This window comes from Stylophora pistillata, chromosome 2 (genome assembly GCF_964205215.1).
Source record: "Stylophora pistillata chromosome 2, jaStyPist1.2, whole genome shotgun sequence".
NCBI classification, from domain to species: domain Eukaryota; kingdom Metazoa; phylum Cnidaria; class Anthozoa; order Scleractinia; family Pocilloporidae; genus Stylophora; species Stylophora pistillata.
The window spans coordinates 31,796,815-31,817,209 of record NC_142520.1 but is presented as its reverse complement, the minus strand read 5'-3'; the positions used below and the strand labels follow the sequence as shown (position 1 = coordinate 31,817,209).

Sequence of the window (20,395 nt, the reverse complement as noted above, 5' to 3'; positions counted from 1 at the left end):
ACTAGGGAAAACACACAGATTAGCAGGGGGTGAGTTAGTAATGTCAGTACCTCGACATGACGCGCTGTCGGAAGGACGCGACATGATTCACGAAGGTTGATTCACACTACGGGATTCAAGTTGCAATCATGGTGTAAGCTTGTCGCATGCGATAGAGTCCTCACGTGTAATGCTCCTCTCCAGTACACAGTAAATAAATAAATATAAAAGTTTGCGACGTATTTTATCAGTAAAAGTGATTTATTCCAGTCATGTTATTGCGAGTAAGCGTTCTCGGAAAGCTGAGAGCGATTAAACTTGTTTTGTTTTAAACTTGTTTTTGTTTTGCCCACGCGAAGCCGTTTTAGAATAAACAGAGAGCAGGCAAAAAAAAACTGGTCGTCCTGGAAATTACCTCTTTAAGAAAAGAAAGGAAAGAAAACTGCGTGCGTTCTTTTTTCAACCACTGACGCAAGGAATGTAAAATAAACGCGCGCAAAGCGACAGACGACAATGTGAAAAAACAATGTGCTCTTCAAGTGCAAAAAAATACTTCTACCTACAAATTAGGAAAACCACTAAATCACAAAGAATTAGCTTTTAGCCTTACACTTTGCAATGCTAAAGGGCGTCTTTAAAATGAGAGTGTAATTAACTATTGCATTTTAGGCTTTGAAAGAGGGCAGGCAAAAAAAACTGATCTTGGAAATTACCTCTTCATGAAAAGAAGAGAAAGAAAACTGCGTGCGTGTCTTTTTTCAACTACTGACGCAAGGATTGAAAAAGAAACAACGCTGTTGTTGTCGAGCCTCAGGAACAAAGAAAGTGTGATTTCACACCTTCTTACGTTTGAGTGATGTCGCTTTTCGGACAGGGCCCGAAAAGCGACATTGACGCAAGGATTGAAAAACAATGTGCTCATCAAGTGCAAAAAAATACTTCTACCCACAAATTATATAGAGTGTTTGCACCTACGTCACAGCTACGTCACAAAATTGTACTGTCCGCCATTATGGGGGAGTAAAGAGGCGTGCAGTAACACAGTTTACTACTATATCTTCCAACGTTTTTCTCAATTTATTGCATTATGCCGAAATTTTGCTTGGTTTTAAACTGTTCCCACGACACGTCTAAGCGAAAAGATCTTTCCTTTTGTCGAGTGCCCAAAATCGTAACGAGGCAAGGCGAAGAAACGGAGATTTTGTCAACGGAACGTAGGCGAAGGTGGCTGACCGCCATAAGCCGTGACGACCTTACGGACAAAATTCTTGAAAATGATCGTGTTTGCGGCGAACATTTTCATTCTGGAATAGCTGCTCCTCTGTGGGATAAGTGGAACGTCGATTGGGTACCATCGCTTAAGCTTGGACACGAGAAACTAAAGGTTAGCGAAGCATCAGTTCAGCAAAGTCAGGAAAGAGTCAGACGAGCCACAGAACGTACAAAGCGCATGGTCGAGAAAGACTCTGAAAATTCTCAGATAAGTCTTGCCAAAAAGCGATTAAAGCACAACGAAGCTGGCCATAGTGTTCAAAACATATCATTCGACGTGGAAATGGCAGATATTGAGGACATTTCTGAGAACTTACCCGACAACTTGAGGCATGCTGTAACCCAAACAGAGTTGAGCTGTAACACTGTGCTCTCGCCTGAGCCCATACATCAGAACTTGCCATCTTCTGATTTTGACGAAGCTTTTTTTTCTGGAGATGATGACAAAGTTAAGTTTTACACTGGTTTGCCATCCTTTGAAATTCTGCAAACAGTCTTCTTCTTTGTTGCATCACATGTTGATAGACGACGTGGAGTTCTAACTAAGTTTCAAGAGTTTTGTATGGTGTTAGTGAAGCTAAGACTTTCTGTCCCACACCTTGATCTTGCATATCGTCTAAAGATCTCGACGTCTTCTGTCTCTCGTATTTTAGTTACTTGGATAACTGTAATGGATATTCGATTAACTCCAATTATTAAATGGCCTAGTCGTGATGAGTTGTACAAGACCATGCCTAGATGTTTTTTGGATGCGTTCGGTCGTAAAACTACAGTTATTATTGATTGTTTTGAAATTTTCATCGATCGGCCATCCAACCTTCTTGCAAGAGCTCAGACCTTTTCAAATTATAAACACCACAACACTGTCAAAGTTTTAATTGGAGTTACACCACAAGGGACAATTTGTTTTGTGAGTGAGGCTTGGGGAGGAAGAACATCAGACAAGTTTTTGACTGAGAAGTGTGGAATTCTTGAGAAACTTTTGCCAGGTGATATGGTCCTTGCTGACAGAGGTTTTACTGTGCATGAAAGTATTTGGTTCCGTCATGCTGACCTGAATATTCCAGCATTTACAAAGGGAAAGGATCAACTCGATCCTGTTGATGTAGAGAAGACAAGACAGATTGCTACACTGAGAATCCACGTTGAGAGAATTATTGGGACATTGAGACAGAAGTACACCATCCTTCAACAAACTTTGCCAACAGATTATCTTGCCTGTAGATCTGGTGAATCTGTACCTCTCATTGACAGGATGTTAAGAGTTTGCTCAGCTCTTGTCAATCTTTGCCCACCTACCATCCCATTTGACTGATGGGGCATTCAACATTGAATGGATTGTACTTATTAACTATTGATGAAATATTATTATGATTTTTTTTCATTTGCATTTTTTTCATAAGTTTATTCACAAACATTTGGGTTTTAACCCATTTTCCATGTTGATGCCATGCATTCATTCTTTACATTGTTGATAACACTTATAAATACTCGGTGATAAACAGTGTGGACTTTGAATGCCTTGCTCTCAGGCAAGAACTGCTTCATGCTTCATGAAGCAATAAAATGTCACATAACCAACTGTTTAACCTCAGGAAAGGGAGTCATCAGTCCACTCTTTAAGCATGTTAATAGATGAGATCTCATTTGATTTACATCAAAGTTTGGGATATCCTTGTCCAGATTGTAAGAAAGTGCTGTTGCACTGAGCCATTGCAAAAACACCACAGTCAGAATCATTTGATTGTTGTTGCACAGGTACAACAGATATATCTTTGAAATCTTCACCAATTAAGTTCTGAACTTGCTGTTCCAGATCATTAAAAATAACATCATGAAAAAGACTGTCATACAAATTCACAAATCCTTTTTCACATCCAATTGAGCTTTCACATACCCAATGATTGCCCCCAGTGTGCAATATCTGAACAAAATCCCCATCAACTTTTTCAAATTTAAATATATTCCAAGACTTGTATGCTGAAATCCTTGTATAGCTGGATTGACTGTTTTCAAAAGTGATTGGGCATACTGTATAATACTATTTTCAAGCCACCCATTAGGTGATTCAATCACATCAAAGTCATGTGCAGATAGTTCAGCAATTATCCCATATTTCTCAACATCAACATGGTAAGTTTCACCCAAATTTATAATGTCAGAATCATCAGAAGTGTTGGAGATGGGAGAGGAAGACTCCTTGGATAGTTTTGAGCTTTTCATAGCAACAACACTTTGCAATTTACACTCATTACATAACCAGGACAATTTGTAATTGTTTGGACGACGCTTGTAGGATAAACAACTGAAATGGAAGAATTTGCCGCTAGGCGAAAAATTTAAGCGAAAATCTGCCCCAAAATGCTGGTTATGAAACCGTAAACCATTTGGTTGTAGGTTTGCAAGCTTTAAAGTTCTTAAATTGTTCTGTCGTATAAAAACTAGTTTGTGAAACCAAATGCAACACGAGATCAACAGCTTCAACAGCTTCAACAGTACGAAGGCATTCCCTACTTAACTTTTCGTCCGGAATCAAAAGAGGATCAACACGAACACACGAAATCTTATCAATATAACGCTTCTTTACAATACTTGCTGGTGATTTCGCATAATTAGACAAAGGAATATCATGAATAATGTTTTCTTCTGAAGCGCGTTGAGACGTCTGTTGGGCATCAGCATCCGCCATGTTGGTTCTTTACTCCCCCACAATGGCGGATGATAAAGCTGTGACGTCACGTGCAAACACTCTATACAAAGTGGTAAACGTGTGCGAGAAACCAATTGTGGGAGGACATTTCACAGCGGTTATTTATGAGCGCGCGCGAAAAAAACCTTCATTTCAAGAATTCCTGCCAGCATGGATCGAAAGCGTGAAATCCTAGATTACATCTGCGATGAACGCCTCGATTTATTGGAGGAACTAAAAGGAAAGAAAATCAAACTGCAAGAGACAGTTGCATGTTTACCAGAACAACAAGATTTGTCTTCTGTAATGGAGAATTATCGTTCTGTGGTTGAAAGTGTCGAGAACATGCTGAGAGGACTTAATGAATTGGAGGAGAAAGTGAAATCAACACTTCTGTAACTGCACTATGAGCAACCAATCAAACAACGGCTCTTTTAGGAGCCACCAAACACAGTAAAGTCGTGACCAACTGAACAAGATTGACATCTTATTTTTGACATTTCATTTAAGTTTTGACTGTCGAATTTGATCAGTAAATCTCATGATGGAAACAGCCGTAATTTCAAGAACTTCTTATCTCTAACGGGAATGTTTTGAAAAAATTTAGCAAGCTTTGATTTTTTTTTAAGAGCTATCTAATAAGGTAAAAGGAATCAGAAAGGCACTGTCAAAAGACGAAACGAGAAATATATATAAGGAAAGAAAACTGCGTGCGTTCTTTTTTCAACCACTGACGCAAGGAATGTAAAATAAACGCGCGCAAAGCGACAGACGACAATGTGAAAAAACAATGTGCTCATCAAGTTCAAAAAAATACTTCCACCTACAAATTAGGAAAACCACTAAATCACAAAGAATTAGCTTTTAGCCTTACACTTTGCAATGCTAAAGGGCGTCTTTAAAATGAGAGTGCTATTAACAATTGCATCTTAGGCTTTGAAAGAGGACAGGCAAAAAAAACTGATCCTGGAAATTTCCTCTTCATGAAAAGAAAGGAAAGAAAACTGCGTACGTGTCTTTTTTCAACCACTGACGCAAGGATTGAAAAAGAAACAACGCTGTTGTTGTCAAGCCTCAGGAACAAAGAAAGTGTGATTTCACACCTTACGTTTGAGTGATATCGCTTTTCGGACAGGGCCCGGATAGTTCGTCTTTAAAATGAGAGTGTTATGAGAGTGTTAAATGGCGTTAACGAAAATGAGGGAAGGGGAAAAAGCGGAGGGATAGAGCCTTGTTTCACTGTTAGAGTGCTAAGTTTTGAGCGCAAGACGAAGGAAAAGTGAGGTCACTTATACGTAAAAAGGTGTGAAGTCACACTTTCTTTGTTCCCGCAAGTTTGCGGACTTGTTTTCTTTTATATTCATTGCGCTGAAGAATCTAAACTGCCGGCACGCACGCAGTTAATTAATAGAGGTAATTTTTAGGATCATTTTTTACTGTCCGCCCTCCGTGTATCTTAAGTTGGCGCCAAATTTTATACTCATATTGCGCGTTATAAAATGGAGTTAAGGAAAATGAGCGAAAGGGAAAAGCGGAGGATTTAAACTTTCTTTCACTGTTAGAGTTCTTAGCATGATAACGCGTCAACTTAACAGACACTTCTGATTCGACTGTGAACTAGCGGTTTTTTATTCAAATACAAATAACTTCCAAGTTTGATTGCTAAAGCGCCACTACTCTTCTCAGTAGACTGCTACACCCACGAATTTTTTTGCCGCCTTGAGCTCTAGAGTAACGTTTTTAAATGAACATCACGTAATACGTCAAAGTCAAGTGCATTTCAATGTACTACCTGTTTGATTTCACAACATTACTTTTAAAGCGGTAAAAAAATTCGTTGGGTTCAGCGGTCCACTGGGAAGAGTAGTATCGTGGCCAGAAACATTCTCGTCCCAATAGCCGTTTTCGCTTCTCTTAGCCGGCTCAGGCTAAGAGAAGCGAAATGGGCTTTGGGCACGAGAATGGGCCCGAAAAAGATCAAATGACTTGTATAAGTTGTATTTAGCCTCGGAGAGTTTGAATTCAGGAAGAAGCTGCAGTTGTAATGGTTCACGAGTGTCCGAAAAGTTTCAATCAACTTTCAGAGTCGTTTTATTAAAGCTATTATGCGTAAGTTTTCGCTTACTTATCGTCCAGACCTCGCTCTTCTTGACACAAACTTCCCCACCCCACCCCTTTTAGATGTGTCAAGGCTGCAACAATCATTACCACAGCCTCCCCCACAAAGGCTGTGTTTGTAACACTAACCGCTTCCGAAGAAATTTAAATTTCGCGCTCGGTGAGCTGGCTACGCGCCGGTGATTACTAACCTTTGTCTTGCGAACAAAAAAACCCTTTTCCTTCAAACAATAGATGAGGACATATAAGGAGCGAAAGCTTGACTTATTGTCCAGCCAAAATCCTAACCAAAAGTTTGATACGGCGAAGGAAACAAGAGAAAAACGTTTCAATTGATTGATAAATCAATGAAAGAATGATTGAGTTACTAAAAAAAAAAGAAGAGACTGACGAATAGACAGATCGACCTTGGAAATATTTAGCCCTTCACTCCCAAAAGTGACCACGACATAATATCGCCTTCCAATATCAATACAAAACCAGGCGACACAGAGTTATTTCAGCCCAAGCCGTTAGGCGAGGGAAAAACTCACTCTCAAAAGGACCCGAAACTATTGTGACTTTCCAGGACGAACCCACGCACAGACTGTGTTAAGGAGAATTTGACCCCAGGAGCTTGAACAATCGAATACATGCTGAACGGTGGCATAATTCTAGCGAGATCAAATTAAATCAACCAGAGTATTTATTGAAAAAAGCGGCGAATCAAACAGTAAAGGAAACGGGATGACGAAATAGAAGTTGTAGTTGTGAGTGTGGTTCGAACTAAAGGCAAACGATAAAAAGAAGAAAGGAAAGGCTTGTGCAAGCTGATGATACAATATGTAAATCAAGGATACTGATAAGAAAGACGATCCTATAAACAAAACAAAACGATTACAACGGAAGATGTGATCAGACTTACTTTGATCTTGCTCCTGTGGGTAGCAATTGATAGAAGGATAGCGAGAGAAAAAAAACGCGGATCGCGTAACTCTGAAGTAGAATGTGGTGGTGGCTGCTTATATCGATTATGTAACGAAATTTGATTCCTTGCAATCATGGTGCGAATAATAAAACTTAAACGTAACAAAACTGTTAATGAATAATAGCTAAGCAAACAGAAATAGAACGCGTTGCGAAAGTAACAAATATCATTATCACTTTAGGGGGGGCATCGAGAAAACAAGAAAGGAAACAAATGTGCAAAAAAGTAGTCTGACTAACCACGCGAGCGTGCGAGAGGGCCGAAGTACATTACTAAGTTAATCCTTAACACCATTCTTTTACACGATGCATCTTTTCAAAATTCTGCCTTGCCTTCCTTCTCGCCTAGTCTAACATCTTGCAGCCACGTGACAATCAAACAATAAACATAGAACTAAATGCAGAACTCACCGTAATCGAGCCAATACTGAATGCCATACTTGTCAAACACTCGTGAAATGTTCTTCACCATTATTCGTAACGTTTGACGGCTCTCGTTTGGCAAGTAACATTCCTCGTTATATCCCCCGCTCACAGATGGTAAAATTACCAGATGGAGGCACATCAGGACAAGCAGTAGTAGAATTGCTGATACTATTAGTAGCCTGTTCGCCAAATTCCTCTTTCTCCTTGATGAAAAACCACACCAAAACATTTTGAAAAACTTAGCCTCTTCAAAATGAGTGACAGCCTTTCAGTGAATGACTTAATGTAAACCTAACGACCATAAGGAAACATATGTGAGTAATCCTTATAATGAATTCGAAGACAGTTCTTTCGCTACAAATCACAACGTGGGTAAAATGACCAACTGATAGATCATCAACGCGTAGAGGTTTGATTCCTCATGAGAAATCAGTATTTTTTCATCGTCCCATTCTCGTGACGACACGGAAAAATTTCGTGATCGAATAGTTGTGTTAATGATTAACTACTACAGCACTGCTAGTACAGCGAAAAAGATCAGCACTGAAAAGGTGTGCTAACAGTGGAATGAAACATGTATTTTCAGTGTGACACACTAAATTTTAGGTCTAAATCAGATCACATTGAATGTAATTCACCTCTGCGCCGATGTTTTCCCAAGCCCTCTCGGCTAAATACGTTCATCTTTAGCGTTAACTATTAGCGTTGATCATCAATCGTTTCTGATCCAGGTAGATGAGAGACTAGACCAAACATAAGCATTTGTTTGATTGTTCGGATTGTTAAGTATTGTATTCGCCATTGCCATATGTTTTCAAACTAATGGCTCAAGGCATAATGACAAAATGATGATGTACGGAGATGGTTTGCACTTTACGTCATTGCCGCCGTGTTGGTGGACGTAAACAATAGATATCTCATTAGCTTCTTTTGTTCATAGTTAATCGAGGGGACTGGTTATGAAAGCCGGCGAACTTCAAAGGGATAGCTTATTGTTTTGGTTTTTCGAGTTCAGCCTAGCGTGACCGTGCATCACATAGATTCAAGATGGCGTCTCACATGTGAGCGTTTGTACTGATGACTGCACGTTTTACGTCTGTAATATTACTATTCCTTCTTAAATACTGCTTGTATGTATCTATAAATGAAGAAGGAATGCCCGGAGATAACTGCTCTGTTTTTGGTTGCGGCTCGTCCCGCAAAACGAAAGGAATCGGCATCTGGAAACTTCCTGCCCCTCGCAAAGCTGAATACAAGAAATGGCGAGAACTTTGGCTAAACGAATTGACCAAAACACGCGTTGTAGACAAAGATTTCAAGCGCCAGATCGACAATGATCGTGTCTTTACGTGCGAAAACCATTTTAGGCCCGAGGATATTGAGATTTGTAAGTATTAAATGCAATCTTATAAGTTTAACTACACGCGATCCTAGACATAATCTGCGCGGTGCTTAGGTGCATAGCTTATCAATTAACTTGAGCTTTGATAAACTTCAAACGTTATATTCTGATTCTGTTTGTTTGTGATTGTTTCTACTCTAGTTCAATCTGAAAAGATGCAGAAAAAGAAACCGAAGTTTGGTGCCTTGCCAACAGTAAACATGCCGAAGCGTTGCTTCACAACACCAGTAAATGTGCGTCCACCTCGAAGCGCAGTCAACGAAATCCCAGAAGTGGCCCCTAAAAAATGCTACAGTGACTTTAAAGATCTAGTAAAACGAGTGAAATCTTTGAAAATTCTAAGTGAGTGGATCTTAGAGGCAGCAATCGATCGAATTGTATTGACAAAGAAGAGTTCTCTGCTTGTGTTACCAAAGATTCAGCTCACCATCGATGATAGTCTTGGTTTTTCTGTGTCTGTGTTTGGATGGTTTCTGCCAGATGATCATGCGATTCATCTTGAAACCTTGCGATCCGTTATGAACATCACAGTCTCTGAACTTATCAAGAGAATTGATGTTCTCTTGATTTGCCCTGGAGTGAGACCATTTGAACTGTCATCCGATATCGTACACCACATTATACCGAAGTCAGTGGATCCGTTATTCAGAGATGATTCTGAGATATTCCCACAGCTGGAATATTGGAGAACACGGGACTGTGAAGTTTTGGTGCAGCATGGTGAGCAGTGCTGTGTTTGCTACAAATACTCTCACAAGTCAGAGGTGGATCAGAAAGCAAAGCAAAGAAAGCTTGCAAAGCCTGCTCATTTGTTTGCTCCAGTCTCTCACACAACACCAGAGAGAATAAAGCTAACCCTAAAAACACAGAGGCTTAAGTGTGCAGAACTAGAACGAAAGCTTGAAGAAATGAAATCAGAGATAGAAAAGTCAAGTGTAGAAGTAGACAACCAGTTAAGCAATGACATTACAAGTATATTGGGGACATCCAATGAAAATATCACTCCATTCATGGATCTGTTCTGGCAGCAGCAAAAGAAATTGATGACAAAGAGTAAAACTGGTGTCCGATACCATCCTATGATCATTCGATACTGCTTGTCACTTGCTACCAAGTCCCCAGCATGCTATGAAGAGCTCAGGAAAAGTAACATCCTTGTACTGCCGAGCCAACGCACATTGAAGGACTATAGAAATTGTATACGACCCAAAGCTGGCATTCAAGAGGAAGTACTTGAGGAGTTGAATGTTCTTACAAACAGCTACTTCGATGTGCAACGATACATTGTGCTCCTTTTTGACGAAATGAAAATTTTGTCAAATCTGGTATTTGACAAAGTATCTGGGGAACTAACTGGTTTCCTTGACCTGGGAGATCCTGATATAAACTTTGGAACACTTGAAACATTTACAGAAAAAGTCTATTTGTTTTGGGAATTTAAAGAATATTACAGTAATTAGTCTGTTGATGACCTATTGATGTCCTTGCGAAGAGCTTTTGATTTCAGTTGTTTCAATCTAATTTTGTGTTTTTGAATAACGTCCTTCACAAATGAAAAAGAACGAACTCTAACATACAAACTAATAATATTGTGGAGAACATCTTTGGCAACATGGCTACTAATCTCAACTTCAGAGTCGGCTAACATGGCAGAGTGAGATGCGACAACAGTTACATCATGCATTGATCTTGAAATAATATTAGCTAAAGGAATGTTTTTCAGACTGGTTTTACGTGTAGCTTCCCTGAAATAGTGTTCAGTTCTTTCAAAAACAGACTGAGCATTTCTTGTGATCTTCCACAGTCCACCTCGATTCAATGTTGTAGTCAATCTCTGATCTTCACCAATAGGATTGTCCCATTTCCCAGCCATTATCAGTGAGATTGCGTGGTCATTTTCTAGTGTTTTACTTGCTTGTTTGTGCTTGTTATGTAGCTTATGTAGTACATAACCTCCAATATACTGTAACCCTGACTTCTCTTTATCAGATAATTTCGTCAATGGTTCACATGTGTGAGTTTCTGCTTTTTCTTTGCTATGTGTTAAAAGGCAGTCGGCCACTTTTGAACAAAGTAATGTAGCAGAGTTTCTTGATAATCCTACAAAATGGCTCGAAGCATGCAAGACTATGCTAGCGTAAAAGGCTGCATAAAACCTCTCTGCATTTCCAGACTTTGCCAATTGAATATAAAGCCCCTGAATTTCAGAAAATTTAGGTGTTGAAGATTGTAGAGTGTTGCAGTTGTAGGACCATATCTCGTCTCTGTTTACCTTTGGATAAATTTTGCTGTCTCTAAGTTTCACTTTAGCATTGCCAACGATGCTTGCATACGTTTCCACAGTTAATAGATCTCGATTTTCTGGTTTGTCTGTCTCAGTTTCTTCTGTTTCTTCTGTTTTATCTTTGTGTTTAACAGTGATGTGACGTTTCAGTCCGCTCTTACTCTTGCATTTCTTTGGACAATGAGGGCAAGTGACGCTCAGTGGGTGAACCTGCAAAACCAAATTCACGATCAACATCACACACTACTTAGGTTCATAAATCATCTTTAAATCAACAGCTGATAAAATAACGTTTAGGCAAGAAATGGTTTATAAATAGAGCCCGAAATAAGAGTGATTGATCGAAAGCATGATGTCGAAAGCTAGTCTGTTCGACCTTCATGTTCAATCTTCCTTTTTGACGTTTTTAGGCTATATTTTAACTATTAAAACAGATTCTATAGCTTACATCAGCAGCTGCTTCTCTGAAGTGCTCATCAAGGTCTTCTTCTTCTTCTAAAACTCCTAAAATTGCCTCTAAATCGTCTCCAAAGAAGAACATGTCATCACACGCGTCCGCCATGTTGTTTTTAGATGCACGGTCAATGTCACGTGACGGTGCATCTCAACCTCAAAACCCAAACAATAGGCCGGTCCTTTGAAGTTCGCCGGCTTTCATAACCAGTCCCCTCGATTAACTATGATTACACATAACACGATAATTTTATTCCATAAAGCTCATTTGTAGAAATCTATACGCTTTGTTTTCACATATGAAAAAAGCCTATAAAGCCAATGAGAATGGCTTACAGCTCTTTCACGTGTCGAAGTATAAACAATCGAATTGCTCGAAATAATTACACGGTCGGACGCTTGCTCGTGCTCGCAAAACTTTTGCAACTGCTAGCATGCTCGTACTCTCAATTCAAAAGTGCGCGCAAAATTTGGCCTTTGCTAGAATTGCTTTATTGATGTCGTACTTAGATTAACAAAAGAAAAAACTGTTGTAAGTGCAGTTTTCCGTATAGCACTTTATTCCCTTGATATACATGTACTGCGATATTTTCCATTGCCATTAAATTTGCATCAGTAGTGAGTTTTTGTTTCTAATTTGCGTTCAGAAAATTATTTCACTGAAAATTCTCGTGTTGTGTGCAATACACAGCTCACGACATAGAAAGTGCTTTGTACAGGGTTTTACTCACTCGTTGTGTCAAAAGCCCTCACTGGCTAGTACCTCGCTCTTTCGGGTTTTTGACACAAACAACTCGTGAATAAAACCCAGCGTCTATTGTGTTATGCTTCATTCTTCAAAGCCTCCCGACACATGTAAATGAGGTGGACGGGTATTCTGAAGTTGCTCCAAACGGAAATTTGCATACGTTCTTGACAGCACGGCACGTGCTCGGTAACATGATATCATGACATCAAAACAATCGACCCTCGACTCGAGTTTGTGTCTCTCGTTCGAAAAGTTCCTTCCCTGAATAAATAGCGTGGAGATAAAACCCACACCTCTGAGTGAGACTTTCGGTGGGAGTTTACCGCCATTTGCTTTCACCGCCAGAGCAACCGTGAAACTTTCTCAGTTCCACCGCACCCTTAGTTAACTCTCAACCTATTGGTATGTCTGTCTTATTACGGGTGTTACCAAAAACCAAGACCCTCGAAAACGAAGATAAGACCTAAGACCCTCTAAACAGAAAACGGTAGAAATTACAAGTTAAACACACATTAAACAATAACAACGCTTAGTAATATAATACATTACAGATACAATGAGTATATGAAGTTCATATATTTTGAACTGCGGTATTAAATACGTATGATGCACGATTCTTCGCAGTAGATAGCGCTATTTATGCAATAGCGAAAATCAGACCTGAAAAAAATCAGGCCTGTACAGGATTCGAACCACTGACCTCTGCGATACTAGTGCAGCACTCTACCAATTGAGCTAACAAGCCAACTGGGAGCGGGCCGTTAAGTTGATACGTAATAAACCCGTGATGATAAATCAGATACAATGAATATATAAAGTTCATATACTTTGAACTGCGGTATTAAATACGTATGATGCACGATTCTTCGCAGTAGATAGCGCTATTTCCGCAATAGCGAAAATCAGACCTGAAAAAAATCAGGCCTGTACGGGACTCGAACCACTGACCTCGCGATACTAGTGCAGCCCTCTACCGATTGAGCTAACAAGCCAACTGGGAGCAGGCCGTTAAGTTGATTCGTAATAAACCCGTGATGATAAATCAGATACAATGAATATATGAAGTTCATATATTTTGAACTGCGGTATTAAATACGTATGATGCACGATTCTTCGCAGTAGATAGCGCTATTTCTGCAATAGCGAAAATCAGACCTGAAAAAAATCAGGCCTGTACGGGATTCGAACCACTGACCTCTGCGATACTAGTGCAGCGCTGTACCAATTGGGCTAACAAGCCAACTGCGAGCAGGCCGTTAAGATTTTTTTCAGGTCTGATTTTCGCTATCGCATAAATAGCGCTATCTACTGCCAAGAATCGTACATCATTCGTATTTAATACCGCAGTTCAAAATATATGAACTTCATATATTCATTGTATCTGATTTATCATCACGGGTTTATTACGAATCAACTTAACGGCCTGCTCCCAGTTGGCTTGTTAGCTCAATTGGTAGAGCGCTGCACTAGTATCGCAGAGGTCAGTGGTTCGAATCCCGTACAGGCCTGATTTTTTTCAGGTCTGATTTTCGATATTGCATAAATAGCGCTATCTACTGCGAAGAATCGTGCATCATACGTATAATACATTACACTTCACGCGTTTCTTCCCATTATTATACTGCTCGTATTATTATACTGCCCGTCCTGTCAGTGTTCTGTTTCGCTATGCGAGCCAATTCGGTGTTGATATTCTCGAGGGTTTCCTCGGGTAAACTTACCACACATATTATTAATCCGGAACAGCAGCCAGAATTCTAACGCCAGCCGCCTTTGATTTATAGTTAGCATTGCGTGACAGAACAACAGAGAACGCGTTCTGTACAGGAAAAATGACTCTTGGGTTCTGTCAATAAATAATCGATTTCTACTGTATTTCGTAGCTAAAATAGATTCTGACGGTCGTTAAGCTTTCTCTGCTGGAAAATTCTCGTTAAAAAGTAAGCAATTCTTTTGGCTAATGCAGGGTCTTCGTTTCCGTAGTGCGAAAAGGAAGACCCTTTCTTAAAAACCAGAATAAAGCCTGCTTTTTAAAACCTTAGCTAGGCCCTAAAATATTCGGATCACTCCTTCGATGGGGATGTCTGTTCGCAATTTGGACTAATTGCATAGAAAAACAAATCGAAGAGCCGAAAGCAGTGGTGGCTGAAGAAAGAACAAGAAAAACCACGCGCGAACTAGAAATTTATTATTTATTGACAGAACCCAAGAGTAATTTTTCCTGCGCAGAACGCCTTCTCTGTTATTCTGTCACTCAATGCTAACTATCAATCTAAGGCGGCTAGCGTTCGAATTCTGCCTGCTGTTCCAGAATAATAATATGTGTTGTAAGTTTACCCGAGGAAACCCTCGAGAATATCAACACCAAATTGGCTCGCATAGCAAAACAGAACAGACAAGACGGGCCGTATAATAATACGAATAATAATGAGAAGAAACGTGTGAAGTGTAATGTATTATAATTATTACTAAGCGTTGTTGCTGTTTAATGTGTGTTTAGGTTGTAATTTCTACGGTTTTCTGTTTACAGGGTCTTCGTTTTCGTAACACCCTCTTATTACCGAGTATTTTCGCGTAATTTTCAGTTTGGGAACTTGGCTTGACTAAGTTGCCAAATTTGGGGTGCGTCTTATGGCCGAGTGCGTCTTATAACCGAGAAACTACGGTAATCTGTCAAATTATCTCCAGTCCGATCATTTCCACCGAGTTTTAGGTCAAATTTAACGGTAAATTTAGGGGTCTTCGTTTTCGCAATTTCGAAAACTAAGACCCCCACCAAACCATTCTGTAAAACTTCTACAAAGTCGAATTACGACCGGTCAAAGACTATAATCCGTAGAACAACTTCTATAATACGCGTGCTAGATGCCACTTCATCTAACAATTTGCAGACCTATGTTGTGAGCATGGTGGCTTTACAATGAGGATAAAAGCCATACACTACCCATTTATAATTGTACTCTGAAAATATGCCTTACCCCTATTGGTCTTTCGTTTTGTTGTTTATCCTTTAATCCTAAAATTGGCTTTCCATTGGAGATGGATGTTTTCCTTCGCGGCTCTGCGATCGATCGAGATTGCGTTACTTATGACAGAACTGAATAACGTATGCACACCCGACGTGTCTAATACGCAGACCGCAGACCTTGAAAGCGCAGACCTCGAAAGCGAAGACCTCGAAAGCGCAGATGCAGACCTCGAAAATGTAGTCCTCGAAAGGTCTGTTTTCGACATTTTGAAGAGAACCGTGGTTGTGAAGCAATTTTTCGGTGAGGGAGACTTGATTAGTAACAAGCATTTCGCGCGACCGCAAGTCGGCAAAGATCAATTTGCAAACTAAAACAAATTTTGGTGAAAGTCGTTCTCGGTTACTTCAATAATACTTCGATAATTCACGAACAGACGTCCAACGTTGAGCGCGGAACAAAACCATATATGGCTCCTTAAATAGATAATCCCTGGTTTCAAGTCGCGGTGGACCACATTCCTTGAACTATGATAGTAGTTTTGGTTGTTTTACGGATTCTAGTCTTTTAACTGTCGCAATTCCACTTTGTAGAAATTTTACAGAATGGTTTGGTGGGGTCTTAGTTTTCTTAGTCTTCGTAATTACGAAAACTAAGAGGGGTCTTAGATTTCGAAATTACGAAAACAAAGACCCCTAGATTTACCGTTAAATTTGACCTAAAACTAGGTGGAAAGGATCGGACAGGAACAAATTGGACAGATTAGACCTGTTTTGGTTTCAATTTGACTTTATATTTCGACGGATTCAATTCAAGGGGGTCTCAGTTTTCGTAGTCTCGAAAACTAAGACGGGTCTTAGGTCTTAGGTCTTCGTTTTCGAGGGTCTTCGTTTTCGTAACACCCGTATTTATACAGGCCCTTTCATCACAGGCGGCCCAAGCGTACTGTGTGTGATTTTCGGGTCTAAAGTTCATTGACGGCAATACCTAACATATCAAGGGGTGTTACGAAAACTAAGACCCTAGAAAACGAAGACCTAAGACCCGTCTTAGTTTTCGAGATTACGAAAACTAAGACCCCCTAAAATCGAATCCGTCGAAATATAAAGTCAAAATGTAACCAAAACAGGTCTAATCTGTCAAATTATCTCCTGTCCGATCCTTTCCACCGAGTTTTTTTAGGTCAAATTTAACGGTAAATTTAGGGGTCTTAGTTTCGTAATCTCGAAAACTAAGGCTCCTCTTAGTTTTCGTAATTATGAATTGCACGTGGACATAAAATTAAGAGCCCACAGAAAGCACATATTCGATAATAAATCCGGTTAGTTTTCCCGTGTTACTGTAACATCACGAAGCGAAGAAATGTGACAGAAAAAGCGAAGAAAAAACGTGATGTCTTAACAAATGATTTCACAACATGGGGTGTGATGAGGGTCGAAAAGGAGGTGGGGGGGTGTCGTGCACGGTTCACGGGAATTAAAATCGAAAATTCACGGTTCACGGGAATTAAAACAGACTTTTCACGAATCACGCACAATTCAGCGTTTGCTTTAATTTTTCACCCATCTACTACACAACTGACGTGTCGACCACTTTAAATTATTGCATGGACATTAAATAATTGTTTTTCTCGCTCTGAAAGACTAAATTTACACTAATTCACAAGTGTATGCCTTAGTCTACACAAACAGAACTGGTTACACTTCATTACGTGCAATTCTTTGGTGTTGTGCGTACGTACAAGAACAATATCTTTGTCAGTATTGTCAAAGGTCTTATAAGGTAATGACATAGCTGCTACACAGACCACACAAATAAACTGTTCACATCAGTGGCCGGACAACTCTGACCATTCGACCACTACTTGTCTGTATGCCACGGAGAAAGGTCAATGAAAAACACGATCAATCAAAAACTGTTAAAGTGCCATCCAACTCGAATTTTAATAGTCTAAATCCTCAGGACAATTCTAATAATTGCCGTTGTGCAAGTCCAATTTGCGATTATCTTTTATTTAATAGAAAGAAATATAAAGTTCATTATTACCCAGGTATGAAAGACATGCTGCGTGACATTGATGTAATGTCTGTAATTATTGAAAGATGACGAACCTTTTAAAACCATTCCTCGGTGACTGAACATGGATCTTTCTTCATTCCACTGCGCCTGGGTACTTATTGCATAGGCCTTGTTACCATCTGGTCCTTTCTCTAAGCGGCATAGTTTGACATCGATGCTGGACCCGAGACCTCGTTTTCAAGCTTCCTCCCTGAGGCCTGCATGTTCTACCACGTGCTTTACAAACGCTTGCAAGGAGCAGTGCTTTCCCGATAAAGGAATACGCAAACGCTCTTTGCTACCAACAAACGCATTCATTGCATTTAAAGATGTTGTTGGATCCACATAATAGACAATATCTTCCAAAACTTGAAAAACGCTTCCCTCAATGTCCGCACTTGTACTTTCGCTCGCCATATTTGACCATAAAATCATTACAGGTCACGGCAGAGTTATCCACGCGAGTCATGTGACGTCTAGACATGTCCAGGATTGGTAGTCTTGGTAGTGTGTGACGAGCGTGGCATTTTGTTTTACATACTTGACCTTGAAATATTGAGTTCTGAATTCTGAAAGGCGTGACTACTATGTACATTCGGAAAATTTCACGGAAAATGAGCTAATTATAGACCATGTTCACGAATCTCGAGAAATAAATTAGTTATTTCACGAATCACGGGAGTACTTTCGTTCACGGATCACGGGAAATAATTTCGTTCTATCACGATTCACGGCAGTTAAATATAGGCATTCACGGTTCACGAAAAACCCCCTTTCCGACCCTCTGTAATCCAGCTGTCAAGGAAACTCTCCTGACAAGTCCAAGCTCCAGACGATAAAATTTACCTGGCAGAATCGGTAACATGTACTGACTTCTACGTTTTGCCGACGGATAATATCGAAAAGCAACAGTAGCCACCCCAGTTCCACTTCACTGGTTTCGTAAGTTTTTACGAAAGAAGTTATCGGCAGCGGCCAGGACAAATTGGAAAACAAACCTTGGGGAGTCGCAAGGAATACCTGGTCGCGATTTCCTGTGTTCGGAAACAGATAAAATCGATGTTAGCGCTTTCCCATATTACAAGTACAGCAGTGTTTTTGCTCGATTGATCGAATATGAGCTTTCTGTGGGTTCTTAATTTGATGTCCACAGTCGTAATTCGACTTTCTACTCCTAAATTTACCGTTAAATTTGACCTAAAACTCGGTGGAAAGGATCAGACAGGAGATAATTTGACAGATTAGACCTGTTTTGGTTACAATTTGACTTTATATTTCGACTGATTCGATTTTAAGGGGGTCTTAGTTTTCGTAATCTCGAAAACTAAGACGGGTCTTAGGTCTTAGGTCTTCGTTTTCGAGGGTCTTAGTTTTCGTAACAACCCATATTAAGATCGAATTTTAAGCGTAAGTTTGGGTCGTTGAAAAAGGAAAAATTGTAAAAAAAAATTAATAAAAAATTAAAAAGGATAAATAAAGTGAGGAATAAACCATGGAAGTCTCCTTACTTTTTTTCCGTAGCCGCTTTTTTGCCAACGGTCGTTTTAACGCTGTTTTGGCGACTTTCTTTGTAACGCGTGCGGTGTTACCGCAGGATTGACTAAATCATGAAAAGCCACACTGGACAAAAGTGGTCGAGAAATATTTTGTTGGCTGAGAAATAATTTTCTCTGTCGAGAAATATTTTCCATGGTCCAGAAATATTTTGGGCGATCGAAAGACCTTTTCCATCTGGCGAGAAATAATTCTGTCTGTCGAGGAATATTTTTGACCGCCAAGAAGTATTTAGCGCTACTGAGACCAAATTTAGCGTTTGCCAGATTTTTCACCTTTTAGAATCCTAACCGGCTACTTACCACTCCCACGAAATTTGGAATGAAAATTCGAAGTGGAAGTCTGTTTTTTTTAAACTTGTTTTCCTCGATTCAATGTCTACCATTACTCAAACTGCGAAATGGCTGCGCGTTAATCTGTGACGTCATATTATCCCCTATTTGGTCTTTGGTCTTTGGTATTTGGTCTCAGTTGTGTTATGCAGGATTGAGCAACTATTCTCTAATGTAAATACTGAAATATCGCTACACAGGCCAAACGAAATAGTTGCGAAAACTAATGGATGGCATTCGTACTCCTACATCGCTCAAACCTCCAGCCGAAAGGAGTATCGACGTAGATTAGGCATGAAAGAGGATTGCCCGTGTGCCATTCCTAGAAGATGGAAAACACTTTTCAGCTGGCCGTGTGGGTCTGCACAATTTGCGAGCCATGCGAGTCATGCGAGCCATACGAGCCATATGCGAGCCATTTTTGCGAGTATTTTTCTTTCTTTGATTGGTCCAGGGTTTGCGCCCGACTAAACCATCGTTATAAGCCACCCGCCCGCCATCTTGAAAGCGGAGATGATCCTGGGGACGAGTATAAACGGTACAACCTCCCTCCCAGGGTGCTCTCTCTTTCCCTGGGAAATTAATTTTAAATTTAGCAACAAAAGGCTCAAAATTGAAATATTTATATGGTTAAAGATAACTAAGATAGACTACACTTTAGGTGGCACACTCATGGGTGCAGTGTAGCCCAGTGTTGCTCATGACGGATGTTTTTCTGTCTCTCTGCGATCGAGATTGCATTACCTGTGACAGTGCTGAATAACTTATTCACAGGCGCTAAGTTTTGGCGGATTGCTCGTGGACATTAAATTAAGAGCCCACAGAAAGCTTGTATTAGATAATAAATCCGGTTAGGTTTTCCCGTCTTACTGTAACATCACGAGGCAAAGAATTGTGACGAGAAAAGCGAAGAAAAAACGTTATGTCTTCACAAATGGTTTCACAACATGGGGTGTAATCAAGCTGTCAAGGAAACCCTCCTGACAAGTCCAAGCTCCAGACCATAAAATTTCCCTAGCAGAATCGGTTACATTTACTCACTTTTATGTTTTGCCGACGGATAATATCGGCAAGCAACAGTAGTCATCCTGGTTCCACTTCATAGGTTTCGTAAGTTTTTACGTAAGAAGTAATCGGTAACGGCCAGG

At 40.0% G+C, this 20,395-nt stretch overlaps 2 protein-coding genes and 1 pseudogene across 6 annotated transcripts in view; 1 reads left to right on the top strand and 2 right to left on the bottom strand.

Moving 5' to 3' along the window:
• Positions 1-7,574, bottom strand: part of LOC111343001 (uncharacterized) — an 18,679-nt pseudogene extending 11,105 nt beyond the window's left edge. Inside the window, exon 1 of the transcript XR_015997258.1 lies at positions 7,436-7,574. The product of XR_015997258.1 is annotated as an uncharacterized LOC111343001 (transcript). The remainder of the gene's footprint in view (positions 1-7,435) is intronic.
• LOC111343002 (ribitol 5-phosphate transferase FKRP) overlaps positions 1-20,395 on the bottom strand; it is a 24,966-nt gene that overhangs the window by 2,062 nt on the left and 2,509 nt on the right. Inside the window, exons 1-3 of one of the 4 annotated variants that reach the window (XM_022950126.2) lie at positions 20,289-20,395; positions 17,415-18,395; positions 7,436-7,741 (exon numbers count right to left, since the gene is read on the bottom strand). The exon at positions 20,289-20,395 is cut by the window's right edge and continues 634 nt beyond it. In XM_022950126.2, the coding sequence (XP_022805861.1) occupies positions 7,436-7,679 (244 nt within the window). In that variant the 5' untranslated portion in view covers positions 7,680-7,741; positions 17,415-18,395; positions 20,289-20,395. Of the gene's footprint in view, positions 1-7,435; positions 7,742-8,088; positions 8,400-15,315; positions 15,444-17,414; positions 18,396-20,288 lie in introns of those variants that run through there. The other 3 variants (XM_022950125.2, XM_022950127.2, XM_088750883.1) reach the window with 3 other exon arrangements.
• Positions 8,606-11,589, top strand: LOC148738344 (uncharacterized). The gene is made up of 2 exons (XM_088749422.1): positions 8,606-8,837; positions 8,994-11,589. Exons 1-2 carry the CDS (start codon positions 8,606-8,608, stop codon positions 10,310-10,312), a joined length of 1,551 nt encoding a protein of 516 aa, XP_088605548.1. The 3' UTR covers positions 10,313-11,589.